The sequence below is a fragment of the Bufo bufo genome, chromosome 9 (genome assembly GCF_905171765.1).
Source record: "Bufo bufo chromosome 9, aBufBuf1.1, whole genome shotgun sequence".
NCBI lineage: Eukaryota > Metazoa > Chordata > Amphibia > Anura > Bufonidae > Bufo > Bufo bufo.
Window position 1 is genome coordinate 9,534,346 of NC_053397.1, and position 19,129 is coordinate 9,553,474.

The window sequence follows — 19,129 nt, forward strand, 5'->3', positions numbered from 1 at the left end:
ATAATACAGGATGTAACTCAGGATCAGTACAGGATAAGTAATGTATGTACACAGTGACTGCACCAGCAGAATAGTGAGTGCAGCTCTGGAGTATAATACAGGATGTAGCTCAGGATCAGTACAGGATAAGTAATGTATGTACACAGTGACTGCACCAGCAGAATAGTGAGTACAGCTCTGGAGTATAATACAGGATGTAACTCAGGATCAGTACAGGATAAGTAATGTATGTACACAGTGACTGCACCAGCAGAATAGTGAGTGCAGCTCTGGAGTATAATACAGGATGTAACTCAGGATCAGTACAGGATAAGTAATGTATGTACACAGTGACTGCACCAGCAGAATAGTGAGTGCAGCTCTGGAGTATAATACATGATGTAACTCAGGATCAGTACAGAATAAGTAATGTATGTACACAGTGACTGCACCAGCAGAATAGTGAGTGCAGCTCTGGAGTATAATACAGGATGTAACTCAGGATCAGCACAGGATAAGTAATGTATGTACACAGTGACTGCACCAGCAGAATAGTGAGTGCAGCTCTGGAGTATAACATAGAGAATTGCAGGAGGAGGCATTATGTTTTCAGATCACTTTCGCTATCTGTGTAGTGGTCTCTTTAAACTTTTAACTTGAGTGATGTGACTAATATACCGCGGCTGAGCCTCCTTTGTGCGCCATGTTCTGTTCTTCGGCATTGTTGATGCATTTCACTTGGCATCTACACAAAATTACAAAATAAAATTCCAATTCGCGCTTATGGCGTCTCTCATGAATGGTAAATTATCATGAAATAGGGAAACATAAAACGCTTTAGAGATGTGGAGTAGATAGCTGCGCCGGCCGACTGTAGATCTATCACGGGGAGAGCGGGATATCTGATAGTACAGGCCCGGGGTCTGTCTTTACGCTTCTATCTCATGTCCCGCTTATTATCCCTATGGCTTCATCCTCCATTTACATCCTCTCCGGGGGGCGAAGCGCTGATCACTCACAGCCCCCGGACAGCTGGTTCGATTTCCATTTACTATCATTCGTAGGGACGGACGCAGCACAACGCCATGCTGCATCCACTCCTCCCATGACACTCCCGTAACCCAGCTTTCCCAGGATCCAGAATGAGGAACGTGCGTTGCCTTGCATGAGTCCGCAGGTCTACGGGAGCCTGCCACGGCTGACTACATTGACCTGATCAGGGACTTCCATGTGCTGTTGAGTTTTTGGTTGCTTCTGGGGTTCCTGATATTGATGTCTTGTCCCTTTTCTCCCGGCAGATCCCGCAGATCAGTTACGGCTCCACTGCGCCTGAGCTGAGCGATGACCGCCGCTATGACTTCTTCTCTCGGGTGGTCCCTCCGGATTCCTTCCAGGCCCAGGCCATGGTGGACATCGTCAAGTCAATGGGATGGAATTACGTGTCCACGCTGGCGTCAGAAGGAAGTTATGGGGAGAAAGGGGTGGAGTCATTTATGCAAATTTCCAGAGAAGAAGGTAAGGAGCGACTAATCTATAATAATCTTGGGGTTATTAGAGGTCACTGGACGGATAGCGATGGCGGCATCCTCCAATGTCTCCAGCATGAAGATGCCGACCAATTCTTCTATGACATTTCAGAGGGCTCCTCCCAGTATATTCACTTGTAATCTTCAGTCACTTCGGGGTAGGCTACTGAGCTTGAGTTACATCATGTCATACTCCAGTCACTTCCAAAGCAGCATCCATAATTCTTAATTCTTCTATTTGAATCAGTTCACCCTGTGCTGACAGACACCCCACTAATAGCTTGTCTCGGACCCCACAATGCACGGCACTCTGCTATGCTGCATTATGTTACCTTTATATTATATAATACTCAGTAATACCTGAAAAGTCAGCGGGAAATCTGCCCCCTCGAACAAAAAACTATAGAAAATGGAAACCGAAACAGGGCTGCTATATTTAGTCATTTCATTTCTAACATTGACAATCACTGGTGGTCTAGAGTAGTGAAAGGGTTAATTGTATATTCCCTGGGGGTCTAGGGTAGTGAAAGGGTTATTTGTATATTCTCTGGGGATTTAAAGCAGTGAAAGGTGTTTAGTTTTACATGAGTAGTGAAAGGGTTAATTGTATATTCCCTGGGGGTCTAGGTTAGTGAAAGGGTTAATTGTATATTCACTGGGGATTTAAAGCAGTGAAAGGTGCTTAGTTTTACATGAGTAGTGAAAGGGTTAATTGTGTATTCCCTGGTGGTCTAGGTTAGTGAAAGGGTTAATTGTATATTCTCTGGGGATTTAAAGCAGTGAAAGGTGTTAGTTTTACATGAGTAGTGAAAGGGTCAATTGTACATTCCCTGGTGGTCTAGGTTAGTGAAAGGGTTAATTGTATATTCTCTGGGGATTTAAAGCAGTGAAAGGTGTTTAGTTTTACATCCCCTGGAGATCTAAGGCAGTAAACGGGGTTCATTTTACATTCTCTGATGGTCCCGGGTAGTGAAAGGGTTAATTTTTTGAGGTGCAATGGAGTGAAGGGTGTTAATTTTGCATGCTTTGATGATTCAGGGTAATAGCGAGGGGTAATTGTACATTGCTAGGTGGTCTAGAGTAGCGCAAGGGTTAATTGTATATTCCAGTGGAAAAGGCTCATTTTATGTCCTCTGGTGGTCTAGGCTAGTGAAAAGGTCAATTTTACATTTCCTGGAGGTGTAAGGTAGGGAAAGGGTTACTTTTGCATTGCCCTGTGATCCAAGGTAGTGAATGGGGTTAATTTAACCTTCTTTGGTGATTCGGGGTAATATGAAGAGTTAATTGCACATTGCCAGGTGGTCTAGGGTACTTGAAGGGTTAACTGTATCCTCCCTGGTGGTGTAAGGCACTGAAAGGGCTTCATTTTACGTTCCTTGGTGGTGTAGGTAATAAAAAGGGGTTAACTGTACATTCCCTGTTGGCGTGAAGAGTTTAATGGTAAATTGAGATTGCTCCATCCGGGGGGCACTGGAGTTGGAGGCCCTGGGCAGTTGCCCCATTTGCCACCCCCTAAAGCGAGCTTCCTGCCGGCGCTGTCAGCACAGTCCAGGCGCCACTGCTTCGCTGCCGTATACACAAGGGCCATAACCCAGGCAGTAATATTTGTGAGCGATGATATTTCAGTGTGTGAAGGGGCAGACGAGGGCCCCTGTGCAGCAGCCCACACAGCTGGGCCGCACAACCCAGGGTCAAGTCTCCAGCGAGACCCCCCATAATAAAGAGAGACGTTACATGGTGTCTGCACATGGAGTACAGAGGAGGAAGCCCATTAAACCCCAGCCTAGAGATGTTAAAGGCGCAGGATCCGGCAGCCATGGTGCGGTCGGCTTCTCAGACTTCGGATCCTCGTCTCTGCCGGCGTGCTTAATGATGGCAGCGCCCGCCGTGCACCGACCATGTCTCTAATCCACCTTGTTAATAATGTAAGGAGCCCGCGCTCTCAGCCGCCATCAAAACTAGGAATGAGCCTCTGGTCGCACTGACTTCAAAAGCCCGACTCCTGCTTTAGACGCATCTCGGACCGAGAGATCATGGCTGCCTGTTACAGAGCGCGGCGTGCGGATGCGTGCTATTGGTTGGGGGGGGGGTTTAACCGGCCATGTCAAACTTGGCTGAATTCTATCTTTTAATAGTACTGCAGGGCCTTAAAATCCGCTGCGCTGTGCTGGAGAGGCGCCACCGTGCCGCAGATATGTCCGGTTAGAAAGTGAGATGAGCGCAGAGACAGTCTAGAGAGCGCTGCCAAGTGTGCTCCGAACGAAAGCAATGGGCTCCTTAGTGATACACAGGCAGCAGAGTCCAGAGGCTAGCTATGGCATCGGGGCAGCAGGAGAGAGACCCGGAGCACCCTGCATAGTCCTCAGGTGCGTCTGTAACCCTTTACCCTCTACACCAGTAGTTTTCAACCTGTGCTGCTGCAGCTGCTGTAAAAACTACCGATCCGAGCCACTGTCAGAGGATGATGGGAGGTGTAGTCCAACAACAGCTGGAGAGACCCAGATAAAACACCACTGCTCTATCCCAGTGCAATCCAGAAGAATGTCATATACTCCACGAGCAACAAATCAGCAACTAAGTAACAAAAGGAGACGATACACTGTACTCTATGGACTGGGGCATCATATCACTGCACACCAAGGACTGGGGTATTATATCACTGCACACCAAGGACTGGGGCATTATATCACTGCACACCAAGGATTGGGGCATTATATCACTGCACACCAAGGACTGGGGCATTATATCACTGCACACCAAGGACTGGGGCATTATATAACTGCACACCAAAGACTAGGGCATTATATCACTGCACACCAAGGACTGGGGCATTATATCACTGGAGAAAAGAGACGGGGGCATTATATCACTGCACATGAAGGACTGGGGCATTATATCACTGCACACCAAGGACTGGGGCATTATATCACTGCACACCAAGGACTAGGGCATTATATCACTGCACACCAAGGACTGGGGCATCATATCACTGCACACCAAGGACTGGGGCATTATATCACTGCACAGCAGAGACTGGGGCATTATATCACTGCACACCAAGGACTGGGGCATTATATCACTGCACAGCAGAGACTGGGGCATTATATCACTGCACACCAAGGACTGGGGCATTATATCACTGCACAGCAGAGACTGGGGCATTATATCACTGCACACCAAGGACTGGGGCATTATATCACTGCACACCAAGGACTGGGGTATTATATCACTGCACATGAAGGACTGGGGCATTATATCACTGCACACCAAGGACTGGGGCATTATATCACTGCACACCAAGGACTGGGGCATTATATCATATTCCTCGCCTCTTCTATGAATAAAGCAGGGTTATTATATGATATAATGTACCAGAATGACAGGAATATTTCAAGATGCCATTTCTGATGACTCACTTCTGGGGGTGCAGGTCTATGAAGCCTGGGGGGTTCCCACCTCTGGATACTATCACTACCCGCTGCACGGTGGCAGTCAGGGCCGGCGCCCCCTCCTGGCTGTGCCATTTGCCAGCTGGCGTCTGTCCTTCCTGGCAGTTCCCGGAGGAGCAGTAATGGAGAATCCCTCTTCCAATCTGTCGCGCAGGAGCTTGTTAGCGGTTATTATTCATCAGGTGGCGGCAGAATTCGTTTATGGCCCTTCAGAGCCGGGGCCGCTGACCTCGCGAACACTAGACTCGTGACATGACACTTGGAAGTTTGATGATTTTATTGTTCTTTCGGTGGCGATTCTACCGCCATCCATTGTGCCGACAGCTATGAGCCGCCAGAGCCGCCCCCGATTAGCCCTTCATTATAAATCTGAACTTCAGGTCTTGGTGGAGAAGACTCCATTCATCCAGGTTCTCTCCATAGTCACTTAGTGTCTCTACCGATCTGCCATAGCCGTAATGCCTAAAATTGTATACTACCGCCATATAGACAGAAAACTGTGGTGCCCTGTGCGTCCGGACACCTAATATTGTATAATACCACCCTATAGACAGAAAACTGTGGTGCCCTGTGTGTCCTGACACCTTATATTGTATACTACCGCCCTATAGACAGAAAACTGTGGTGCCCTGTGCGTCCTGACACCTAATATTGTATACTACCGCCCTATAGACAGAAAACTGTGGTGCCCTGTGTGTCCTGACACCTAATATCCTATACTACCGCCCTATAGACAGAAAACTGTGGTGCCCTGTGCGTCCTGACACCTAATATTGTATACTACCGCCCTATAGACAGAAAACTGTGGTGCCCTGTGTGTCCGGACACCTAATATCCTATACTACTGCCCTATAGACAGAAAACTGTGGTGCCCTGTGTGTCCTGACACCTAATATCCTATACTACCGCCCTATAGACAGAAAACTGTGGTGCCCTGTGCGTCCTGACACCTAATATCCTATACTACCGCCCTATAGACAGAAAACTGTGGTGCCCTGTGCGTCCTGACACCTAATATTGTATACTACCGCCCTATAGACAGAAAACTGTGGTGCCCTGTGCGTCCTGACGCCTAATATTGTATAATACCGCCCTATAGACAGAAAACTGTGGTGCCCTGTGCGTCCTGACACCTAATATCCTATACTACCGCCCTATAGAAAGAAAACTGTGGTGCCCTGTGTGTCCGGACACCTAATATCCTATACTACTGCCCTATAGACAGAAAACTGTGGTGCCCTGTGTGTCCTGACACCTAATATCCTATACTACCGCCCTATAGACAGAAAACTGTGGTGCCCTGTGCGTCCTGACACCTAATATCCTATACTACCGCCCTATAGACAGAAAACTGTGGTGCCCTGTGCGTCCTGACACCTAATATTGTATACTACCGCCCTATAGACAGAAAACTGTGGTGCCCTGTGCGTCCTGACACCTAATATTGTATACTACCGCCCTATAGACAGATAACTGTGGTTCCCTGTGCGTCCTGACACCTAATATTGTATAATACCGCCCTATAGACAGAAAACTGTGGTGCCCTGTGCGTCCTGACACCTAATATTGTATACTACCGCCCTATAGACAGAAAACTGTGGTGCCCTGTGCGTCCTGACACCTAATATTGTATACTACCGCCCTATAGACACCTTTCTATCATCACCGGCAGTAATGTTGTCAGCAGTTTCCTCCCCAGTAGCTCTTCTATTTGATCGGACCAGACTGGTTCCCCTTCACCCCCCATGACTATGGCTTCTGGTCGCTGGTTGTCCTTCCTTGGACCGCGCTGGGTGGGCACCAGCCCCCACATGCCGGGAGCCCCCACAAGGTCGTCCACACATCACATTTGGTCCTTCGCTTAGATCCTTACATTCCCTCATTTTCCTGCTTCCAACTCATCAACTTCAAGAACTGATTGTTCACTTCTGCAACTTTCTGAAACACTCTCCATATTAAAGACCTCTGCTTGCTGTCAGTGAATGGAAAAAAAAAAAACTGTAATCATTTAATTCTTCATTCTTAATGGTTGTTACCCAGCCCAGTCCCAGGAGTGATTGGTGTGTAGGAAGCTACATGTTATTGTCAGTGACCCTGGTGCCATCTCCAGTGATGCCAAGGCATGTATTATGTACAGCCATAGGGTGTCAGTGACCCTGGTGCCATCTCCAGTGATGCCAAGGCATGTATTATGTGCAGCCATAGGGTGTCAGTGACCCTGGTGCCATCTCCAGTGATGCCAAGGCATGTATTATGTACAGCCCAGGGTGTCAGTGACCCTGGTGCCATCTCCAGTGATGCCAAGGCATGTATTATGTACAGCCATAGGGTGTCAGTGACCCTGGTGCCATCTCCAGTGATGCCAAGGCATGTATTATGTACAGCCCAGGGTGTCAGTGACCCTGGTGCCATCTCCAGTGATGCCAAGGCATGTATTATGTACAGCCATAGGGTGACAAGTGACCCTGGTGCCATCTCCAGTGATGCCAAGGCATGTATTATGTACAGCCATAGGGTGTCAGTGACCCTGGTGCCATCTCCAGTGATGCCAAGGCATGTATTATGTACAGCCCAGGGTGTAATGTGACCCTGGTGCCATCTCCAGTGATGCCAAGGCATGTATTATGTACAGCCATAGGGTGTCAATTGACCCTGGTGCCATCTCCAGTGATGCCAAGGCATGTATTATGTACAGCCATAGGGTGTCAGTGACCCTGGTGCCATCTCCAGTGATGCCAAGGCATGTATTATGTACAGCCATAGGGTGACAAGTGACCCTGGTGCCATCTCCAGTGATGCCAAGGCATGTATTATGTACAGCCATAGGGTGTCAGTGACCCTGGTGCCATCTCCAGTGATGCCAAGGCATGTATTATGTACAGCCATAGGGTGACAAGTGACCCTGGTGCCATCTCCAGTGATGCCAAGGCATGTATTATGTACGACCATAGGGTGTCAGGTGACCCTGGTGCCATCTCCAGTGATGCCAAGGCATGTATTATGTACAGCCATAGGGTGACAAGTGACCCTGGTGCCATCTCCAGTGATGCCAAGGCATGTATTATGTACAACCATAGGGTGTCAGGTGACCCTGGTGCCATCTCCAGTGATGCCAAGGCATGTATTATGTACAGCCATAGGGTGTCAGTGACCCTGGTGCCATCTCCAGTGATGCCAAGGCATGTATTATGTACAGCCATAGGGTGTCATGTTACCCTGGTGCCATCTCCAGTGATGCCAAGGCCTGTATTATGTACAGCCATAGGGTGACAAGTGACCCTGGTGCCATGCAGATACTAATATCTAATTGTATTTGCCGGTTCCAATGGTTATGGAGCAATATGGATGGGCCTGAGATACTAAATGATGTCCCCTCTATGCATTACCCATGAGCCATGATACCCATGATGCCACCTTCACCAGCTGCCATAGATCCTGACCTCAGATGCATGACTTGTCATGATGTCATAGCTATCAGTCCGCCCTGACCACACAGTATGTAGTGCACATGACCCTTGAGGACCTGGGCAGCGGATTGAGAAGAGCTGGTCCAATATGAAGGGTGTAAGACCCTCCTTTGCCAACCAACCAACACCATGAACCTTCTGGTGACTTTGTTCTTCGATGATCCAATCACTGCACCAGTTTTGGGAGAGCAGTGGCCAGTGGGACTTTTGCTGTGTCAGATGCAGAACCTCTAAGCTTTGGGTTTGGCCAGGACCCTTGCAGTGCCAGGTGCACCATAAACCTTGCGGATAGGCGGTTACTTGCAGCATCTGCCTGGAGAAGGGCGAGGACCATCACGGACCTTGCAGGGGCATGCACAGTGGGTGTTTGGCTGTGCCACCTGCATGAACAGTCGTATGGCAGTAGGACGTCTCCTCTGCCAAGCATACCAAAAGTTGTTCCCAGCTGCACCAAGAACCTTGCAAGACATACAAGCTCGATAGGGGTGGGGGCAGTGTCGGACTGGGTTGCCTGGGGCCCACCAGTGAAATTCATTCTGGGGGCCCAGTGTACAGTGACCTGCAAATATTACCTGCCCACACAGAGGCAACAAGACGCTCGGCAACAACTTCAAAAGGTGGGTCCCAGGGCAGAGGATACTGGCTGGCGCCCATCTGTCCCATCTTAACCTTCTAATTCGTCTATAATAACTAACTGCATAGTCTGCCCGGTTTATTAGGATAATATCGGTTATTTAAGATGTTGTGTTGGTGAGCAGGGGGCTCACTTTACTCAGGGGCCCACCGGTGGGCCAGTCCGAGCCTGGGTGGGTGGGGGGGACCTTTGCTATGCCAGATGCAGCCTTATTAGATTTTAGGACACAGTACAACCCTTCCTGTGCCAGGTGCAGCGCCAACATTGCAGGGGCTTGGGATGCTTCGGTAAGAGCTGTGCCACCGTCAGCCACGTGACAAGGGGGGCGCCAATGACCATAGATATTAATGACTGCTGTGGTCCTGACTCCATGAATGAGATCACCCCCGACCCCGTCTCTGAGCCCCCTGAAGCTCCGGCTGGGATCTGGATATCAATCTATACCGATGGCGATAACTTACCTCTCCTGGAGTAGGTAGGTTCCTGTGATGGGTGATGTTCATCCTTCTGTCCTGTCTGCAGAGCCGAGGAGACATCATTCATCTCCAGAGAAGACGAGGGCAAAGAGATGACTGAAATCATCCTCTAGAAGCTCTTAACCTCCCACTTACCTGAGGAGACGAGAGCTACATACCTGCATCCAATTAGCCTTCATTATACAGACGTCACCGAGAGTTATCACTGTGTTATCTGTGGTGTTACATAGGACTGCAGGTCACATCTACTACATTACCTGCACTCAGAGAGTTATCACTGTGTTATCTGTGGTGTTACATAGGACTGCAGGTGACATCTACTACATTATCTGTACTCAGAGAGTTATCACTGTGTTATCTGTGGTGTTACATAGGACTGCAGGTGACATCTACTACATTATCTGTACTCAGAGAGTTATCACTCTGTTATCTGTGGTGTTACATAGGACTGCAGGTGACATCTACTACATTATCTGTACTCAGAGAGTTATTACTCTGTTATCTGTGGTGTTACATAGGACTGCAGGTAACATCTGCTACATTATCTGTACTCAGAGAGTTATTACTCTGTTATCTGTGGTGTTACATAGGACTGCAGGTAACATCTGCTACATTATCTGTACTCAGAGAGTTATTACTCTGTTATCTGTGGTGTTACATAGGACTGCAGGTGACATCTACTACATTATCTGCACTCAGAGAGTTATCACTGTGATATCTGTGGTGTTACATAGGACTGCAGGTGACATCTACTACATTATCTGCACTCAGAGAGATATCACTGTGTTATCTGTGGTGTTACATAGGACTGCAGGTGACATCTACTACATTATCTGTACTCAGAGAGTTATCACTGTGTTATCTGTGGTGTTACATAGGACTGCAGGTGACATCTACTACATTATCTGTACTCAGAGAGTTATCACTGTGTTATCTGTGGTGTTACATAGGACTGCAGGTGACATCTACTACATTATCTGTACTCAGAGAGTTATCACAGTGTTATCTGTGGTTTTACATAGGACTGCAGGTGACATCTACTACATTATCTGTACTCAGAGAGTTATCACTGTGTTATCTGTGGTGTTACATAGGACTGCAGGTGACATCTACTACATTATCTGTACTCAGAGAGTTATCACTGTGTTATCTGTGGTGTTACATAGGACTGCAGGTGACATCTACTACATTGTCTGTACTCAGAGAGTTACCACTGTGTTATCTGTGGTGTTACATGGGACTGCAGATGACATCTACTGCATTATCTGTACTCAGAGAGTTATCACTGTGTTATCTGTGGTGTTACATAGGACTGCAGGTGACATCTACTACATTGTCTGTACTCAGAGAGTTACCACTGTGTTATCTGTGGTGTTACATAGGACTGCAGGTGACATCTACTACATTATCTGTACTCAGAGAGTTATTACTCTGTTATCTGTGGTGTTACATAGGACTGCAGGTAACATCTGCTACATTATCTGTACTCAGAGAGTTATTACTCTGTTATCTGTGGTGTTACATAGGACTGCAGGTAACATCTGCTACATTATCTGTACTCAGAGAGTTATTACTCTGTTATCTGTGGTGTTACATAGGACTGCAGGTGACATCTACTACATTATCTGCACTCAGAGAGTTATCACTGTGATATCTGTGGTGTTACATAGGACTGCAGGTGACATCTACTACATTATCTGCACTCAGAGAGATATCACTGTGTTATCTGTGGTGTTACATAGGACTGCAGGTGACATCTACTACATTATCTGTACTCAGAGAGTTATCACTGTGTTATCTGTGGTGTTACATAGGACTGCAGGTGACATCTACTACATTATCTGTACTCAGAGAGTTATCACTGTGTTATCTGTGGTGTTACATAGGACTGCAGGTGACATCTACTACATTATCTGTACTCAGAGAGTTATCACAGTGTTATCTGTGGTTTTACATAGGACTGCAGGTGACATCTACTACATTATCTGTACTCAGAGAGTTATCACTGTGTTATCTGTGGTGTTACATAGGACTGCAGGTGACATCTACTACATTATCTGTACTCAGAGAGTTATCACTGTGTTATCTGTGGTGTTACATAGGACTGCAGGTGACATCTACTACATTGTCTGTACTCAGAGAGTTACCACTGTGTTATCTGTGGTGTTACATGGGACTGCAGATGACATCTACTGCATTATCTGTACTCAGAGAGTTATCACTGTGTTATCTGTGGTGTTACATAGGACTGCAGGTGACATCTACTACATTGTCTGTACTCAGAGAGTTACCACTGTGTTATCTGTGGTGTTACATAGGACTGCAGGTGACATCCACTACATTATCTGTACTCAGAGAGTTATCACTGTGTTATCTGTGGTGTTACATAGGACTGCAGGTGACATCTACTATTTCATTATCAGTCAGGCAATGCACTCCATGGAGTTAATTACTATTTCAGCTCTCTCTTTTCTTTACACTGATACTAAGTTAGAAAATTTGAGATTAAATACAAATGACAGCCCATTGTGTCCGATGAGAAACTCAGCCCTACTACATCAGGAACCTCGGTGTCGATCCTGCGGTAGTGGAGGAGGGGCTCTTTGGTCAGGTTCAGCACCGTGCAGAGCGGACAGCTCAGGTCACACTGGATTCTACTTCTCCTCCTTCTGGCTGAAAAACCTGCAGGAAAATCAGCCTCAAAACAGCAACGAAAAAACTCATGTGAACCTGTCCTAAGACGTTTGGAAAAAAAACTGCCATTAGGGTCAGAAAGGGTTAACTCTGTCTAGTCGGGTAAGATGATGTGGTGCCCGTACCCAGCGCAGAGCGGGCTCAGTGGCGGCAGCTGCGGTTCTCTCGGCCGATCACATGTGATTCCTCGTATTAAACTCTGCTGGAAAAACAATAATTACAAATAATGGATCCTACGAGCAGGAAATCCTCCTCCTCCTCCTCCTCCTCCTCCTCCTCCATCACAGGCCTTATTCATATATAGCGCCAACTTAGTCCGCAGCGCCTTATAATAATAATCACTGGACGGAAGGGGCGAGGGTGCAGGGGGAGAGGAGGCTGCCGCTGAGATGAGGAATGTGATGAATATTACATTATATTGTGCTCCATCCGGGCAACGATGCCACAACCTCTCCACCTCATGGACCATCCTTGCAGCAGAGGCCGGAGGAGGCCGTGTTCTGGTAGAAGATCTGTGGAAGCCACCAGGTGTCTTCTGAAAATAATCCTCTTTATTCAATCCAGTGAAGATATGAAGAAACCTCACTAGACTGACGCGTTTCAGACCCTTACATCATTGCTCATAATCCCAGGGCATAGACTGAAATTCAGATGGGATAAAAGCCCAATGATAAATCACATCTCTCCTCAGCCCTGAGACTATGAGTGCGGATGTAAGGGTCTGAAATGCGTCAGGGAAGTTCTTCTGTCTCTGACATCTTGATGCAGTAAAGATGACACTTGGATTTCACCCTTCATGGGGTGAGCTGGACACGGAGATCTGCCGGCCATGACCCCGCGCTGACATCATTCAACGAAAGAGCAAGAAGTTCAAGGCTACACCGTGGCATCACTTCACCATCATCATGACTACTCTGAAGGGCATATATACCCTATGCTGGCCATCGAGAGTGGGGGTCCAATGTTTAGTTAGTCTCATTGGTCAGGACTCTTATGCAGGACTCTCCGCATTCTTAGCTAGAAAGGGAGTGGGGAATTGGTCCAAGGGTGATGGAAAGTCCTGGGTTGCATTTTGGTCTTTGCTTGCCCTACAGGTATTGTGCTGTTAGAAGATCCACCTGATGTCTTGGCATGACCTGGAAGCAGAGACGTCGAGCCCTGGCCTCCATGTTAGGAGGAGCTGTCAGGATGTTTACGAGGACGGCTGTGGAGAAGAGGTGGACGGTAATTACCAGCTCCCTGTTTCTCGGAGACGGTGAGAAGATCCAGGCAGAGAATTCACTCCATTTAATTGCTCTGAGTGAATCCTCCCAGGTCCGTGGCCGCGTTTCATGCCTGGCTGCCCGCTGACAGCTCTCCGTTCACCTGCTTGATTAGTTTTTGCCATTTTTCTTTATGCGCCGCAAAGAAAAAAAAAAGTGTGTGTCAGGCGGAACGCGGGAGAAGCGGGATTTTACAGGTGCAGGATTGATTCCGGAACAACATGGAGATGACGCGGCCATCAGCGCCCGCAATAGAAGCGCCACACTGGGAAATGCTAAAGAATTGATTTACAGCCGTCAAACTGATTGGCAAAAGTTCTTGTGACCCAGTGGAACCTGCTGGGCCGTTTAACCCCTTTTTGTCCTACTAATTGCTGATCAGTTCAGCCGCTCAGGTTATAATGGGTTCGCCGCCGTCTTTGCATAGATTGCACGTCTCCTCTTTCAGACTGGGACCAGTTTGCCAAGGGGGACGGAAGGCACAATTTCTGGTGGAGCTGGTAACAGCGACCTGCGCCATAATAGCTGATTGTCTCCTACCAAAAGGCGAGAGGTCAAACACCTCGTGTGCTCGTGCGCGATGCACGAATCAGTGTATTTAAATGTAATTTAGCATCTATTTCTGAAAAGTTTCTGCCAGGATTTGAACTCCCAACCTTGTACATTAGAGGCAAGGATGTTAACCACTACACTATACAGCTACATGTTAACCTGCACAGAAATATAAAATAAGTCTTCTGCTGAATAGGAAAACTCATTACATCACAAACTACTATGAGGTTTTTCTGACACAGTTTAGCATTTAGCTTTATAGTTGAGTGGATAAGGTCCTTGCCTCTAATGTACAAGGGGTTGGGAGCTCAAATCCTGGCAGAAACTTTTCAGAAATAGATGCTAAATTACATTCTAATACACTGACTCGAGTACATGCGGTGTTCGGCCGAGCATGCTCGCCCAACACTAGTTAAAACCCACAGCAAATAAACCATTTCATAGATTGTCTTTATTTTATGCTGCAGTCCTATGTAAGACCACAGAGCATCCCTGGAGTGCAGGCAACTGGTGTGGTCACCTTATAATGTTGCAGAGGAGTGTGGCTTTCAGTCCTGTGTCTGAATTCTCTGCCAGGGATCAGTGGTTTACATATGAACCAGCACTCGGGGTACATGCACTGCCAGTCTCCTCACCAAGATACCCCCGACCACTGGTGCCCTACTTGGGGATTTCCAGCTGTAGCAGTCAGGAGATTCCTTATGCACCGCCCATTTATATACGCCCCCCCCCCCCAACCTACATATGACCCCCTTCAGCACAGTCCAGAAGGAATACAGACCCCACGCCAGACCATCCTTCATACAGACCCCAGCCCTATATGTAGACCCCAGACCACACCCCATATACTGTATATACAGAACCCAGATCAAACACATGTCTATAGAGATCCCAGAGCCCCAACCTATACAGACCTCAGACCAGATACCCAATCTGTAAATATTGCAGACCAGATCACCCAACCATATAGATCCCAGACCAGACCCCACATCTTAGACAGACCCAATTTCTAGAGAGCCCCCCCAGACCAGACCCCATTCACAGAAACCGCATAACAGACCCCTATCTATAGAGATTCCAGAACCCCCATCTATATTGACTCCAGAACAGAAACCCATTTATACAGCCTCCACGGCGGATCCCCTTCTATTCAAACCCCAAAACAGACCACCATCTATAAAGACCCCAGAACAGATTCAAAATCTATACAGACACAAGGCCAGACCCCCATCTGTAAAAAGTCCCATATATACAGACCCCAGACCAGACCCCATCCATAGAAACCCCAGAACAGCCTCCTATGTATACAGATCCCAGAACCCTCTATACAGACTCCAGAACAGACCCCCATTTGTACAGACTAAAGACCTAACCCCCATTTGTACAGACCTTAGACAAGACCTCTAACCAGACCCTCATCATCAATACAGATCCCAGACCAGACCCCTATCTATACAGACCCCAGACCTGACCTCTATATATGCACAACCCAGAACAGACCTCATCTCTAGAGAGCCCCCATCCATAGAAATCCCAGAATAGCCCCCTATCTATACAGATACCAGAATCTTCTATATAAACTCAAGAACAGACTGTAATTTATACAGCCTCTACAGCAGACCGTATGCCACACCCCATCTATACAGACCTCAGACCAGACCACCATGTATACAGACCCCAGACAAGACCTCCACTATACAGACCCCAGACAAGACCTTTATTTATACAGACCTTAGACCAGACCCCCATTTATACAGACCCCAGAACAAACTTATCATCTATACAGACCCCAGATCAGATACCCATTTATACAGACCCCAGACCAGACCTCCATCTATACAGACCTTAGACCAGACCCCCATTTATACAGACCTTAGACCAGACCACCATCTATACAGACCCCAGACAAGACCTCTATTTATACAGACCCCAGACCAGACTTCCATCTATACAGACCACAGACTTGACCCCCATTTTTACATACCATAGACCAGATTCCCATCTGTATAGATGTCAGGCCAGATCCTGCTTTTTAGAGACCCCCCACAAATCCTGTTCAGACTTAGACCCTAAGACTCCACAAAGAAAAGACACCTACAAAGGTTTTATATTCAGACCCCAGGTTGCACCCAATACTTCACCCTCAGACCTCAGATCAGCCAACCTGTGATTAACAACCCGCTGCTGCAGCTACAGTGTGCCACCCGCAGTACTGATGCCAGGTCAGGGGTTCTGCAGTATTTCCTTCCAGGAGATTGTGTCGTGCCCAGGAGACTCCACCACTCATCTGGAGGGGGGACTGCTCTCTTTTCTGGAACCTCCCAGGTGTTGGCGAGTAGACATTAGGACTGTAGCCTGACCCCCACCCGCTTCATCATATGTCTCATATGATAGAGATGTAGTTGAACCCCCCAAGTACAGGACACTATAACCTGGGTGTAACTAAACCCCTGCCCCATCTCAAACAGCTCTGCTACATCTGTAGGTGTTTTATGCCCATGTTTTGTTATCTAATGCCTCCAGGCCTCATTTGGCCACCAGCAGCCCCCTCTATGATGAGAGGAATGACAAGGTAACGGTATTACAGGGGATTCTATCAAAAATTCACTTTACTAAAGGGATCAAGTGGAAATTATTGGTTCTTGGCAGCTGCAGATCGGGGTCAGGTGCCCTGGGAACCAGGAACATCACTGGAAGACATGAAACCTGAAGAAGGGCAATCCAGCGTGACCTCCTCGATAAGCCTGGCATTAACTGATGGGCACCATAGGACAACCTGTCATACTGCGGAGGTGTCACCACTGAGTGGGCACAAGAATGTGAAGAGTTTTTATAACTTACCTACTTATTTTCCGAGAACCATGGGTAATATGGTGACTCCTGTCACATCCAGAGCTGCATCCACAATCCTGTAGGTCTCCTTTCACCAAACTACATGGCATTGTCAGAGCACAGATGACCATGACACAAGGATCTCAGCTGTGAGGTTTTATGACCTACAGTCAGATTATAGAATTTTGAATGCAGCTCTGGAGGGGGCTGGAGTATAGAATGCAATGTTGCTCAAGTTGCAAAGTAATATGTTACATTGTTAAATAAATGTTGCAATGATAATTCTGGGGGATCAGAGGCATGTGATCTAAGCTCCTCCCCTCTGTAAGTGCTCAGCCATTCAGCAGAGTCAAAGGTGGTCACATGACACTTTCTTGCAGCTCTGGCAACTATAAAGCATGAAACATATTTCTCTGGGGGGAGCAGAGTTCCTTATTCTGGCCCCCATATTAGTGCTTGTGGGGGTCATTTAAAGGAAAGTGTCGCACCTGCCCATTCAGCATGGACAGGGCATTGCCCAGATGCTCGGCTCTAGAGATGGTGCCCTGGAGATGGGCGCACTTTAAGACATCGTCTCCGTGTGAGATTTGCACAGCTCCCACCTGCCAGTATCATTATCACGGATTTGCTTCTAGCATAGCATATAATATACTAATCCAATCTTTCTCCTCCGCACACACAGCATTCGAATTAATCCAGTGCATCTCCGCTCGCGGCCGACATAGTCTTTATAGACTTATATCTTCACGGGGTTCTACATAAGTATAATGCTCTGGATAAGCCGGTGAATGCAGCAACGAATTATCTGATGCGTTATTGTGCGGCCTCTCAAGTCGTCGCTTCTCCATCATCGTCAGATTGCGTCAGCCGCTTATCACGTTTCAGCCTGACTCTAATCTGAATCTTACAACCATAGAGGAGTCCTGGGCATGAAATCCACCTAGATAGGCAATCATGAATGATAATGATAAGTTCCCATTCAGGAGTCTGGGAAAGCTGAGTGACAACCTCTATGTGACTGGTAATGGCATATAGATAATAAAATTCTGTCTGCCTGCTGCCACCACTAGGGGGAGCAAACTAAGTACTGTGTTACTATAGAGTTATATGTCTATCACTATACAGTAAGCTCCTGAGCTCCCTCTAGTGGTGGCTGTATATATCTTTATGTAGTAATCTCCTGAGCTCCCTCTAGTGGTGGCTGTATATATCTGTATGTAGTAATCTCCTGAGCTCCCTCTAGTGGTGGCTGTATATATCTGTATGTAGTAATCTCCTGAACTCCCTCTAGTGGTGGCTGTATATATCTGTATGCAGTAAGCTCCTGAGCTCCCTCTACTGGTGGCTGTATATATCTGTATGTAGTAATCTCCTGAGCTCCTTCTAGTGGTGGCTGTATAAACCTGTATGTAGTAATCTCCTGAGCTCCCTCTAGTGGTGGCTGTATATATCTGTATGTAGTATGCTCCTGAGCTCCCTCTAGTGATTGCTGTATATATCTGTATGTAGTAATCTCCTGAGCTTCCTCTCGTGGTGGTTGTATAGATCTGTATTTAGTAATCTCCTGAGCTCCCTCTAGTGGTGGCTGTATATATCTGTATGTAGTAATCTCCTGAGCTCCATCTAGTGGTGGCTGTATATATCTGTATGTAGTAATCTCCTGAGCTCTCTCTAGTGGTGGCTGTATATATCTGTATGTAGTAATCTCCTGAGCTTCCTCTCGTGGAGGTTGTATAGATCTGTATTTAGTAATCTCCTGAGCTCCCTCTAGTGGTGGCTGTATATATCTGTATGTAGTAATCCCTTAAGTTCTCTCGAGTCGTGGCTGTATATATCTGTATGTGGTAATCCTCTGAGCTCTCTCTAGTCGTGGCTGTATATATCTGTATGTAGTAACTTCCTGAGCTCCCCTTCATGCTGACTGTATATATCTGTATGTAGTAATCTCCTGAGCTCCCTCTAGTGGTGGCTGTATATATCTGTATGTATTAACCTCCTGTGCTCCCTCTAGTGGTGGCTGTATATATCTGTATGTAGTAATCTCCTGAGCTCCCCCCCCCCCCTTCGTGGTGACTGTATATATCTGTATGTTGTAATCTCCTGAGCTCCCCTTCGTGGTGGCTGTATATATCTGTATGTAGTAATCTCCTGAGCTTCCTCTCGTGGTGGTTGTATAGATCTGTATTTAGTAATCTCCTGAGCTCCCTCTAGTGGTGGCTGTATATATCTGTATGTAGTAATCCCTTAAGTTCTCTCGA

At 47.1% G+C, this 19,129-nt stretch overlaps 1 protein-coding gene across 1 annotated transcript in view; it reads left to right on the plus strand.

Moving 5' to 3' along the window:
* GRM7 (glutamate metabotropic receptor 7) overlaps nucleotides 1–19,129 on the plus strand; it is a 349,469-nt gene that overhangs the window by 117,103 nt on the left and 213,237 nt on the right. The window contains exon 2 of the mRNA XM_040408112.1: nucleotides 1,278–1,494. Coding sequence (XP_040264046.1) covers nucleotides 1,278–1,494 — 217 coding nt within the window. The remainder of the gene's footprint in view (nucleotides 1–1,277; nucleotides 1,495–19,129) is intronic.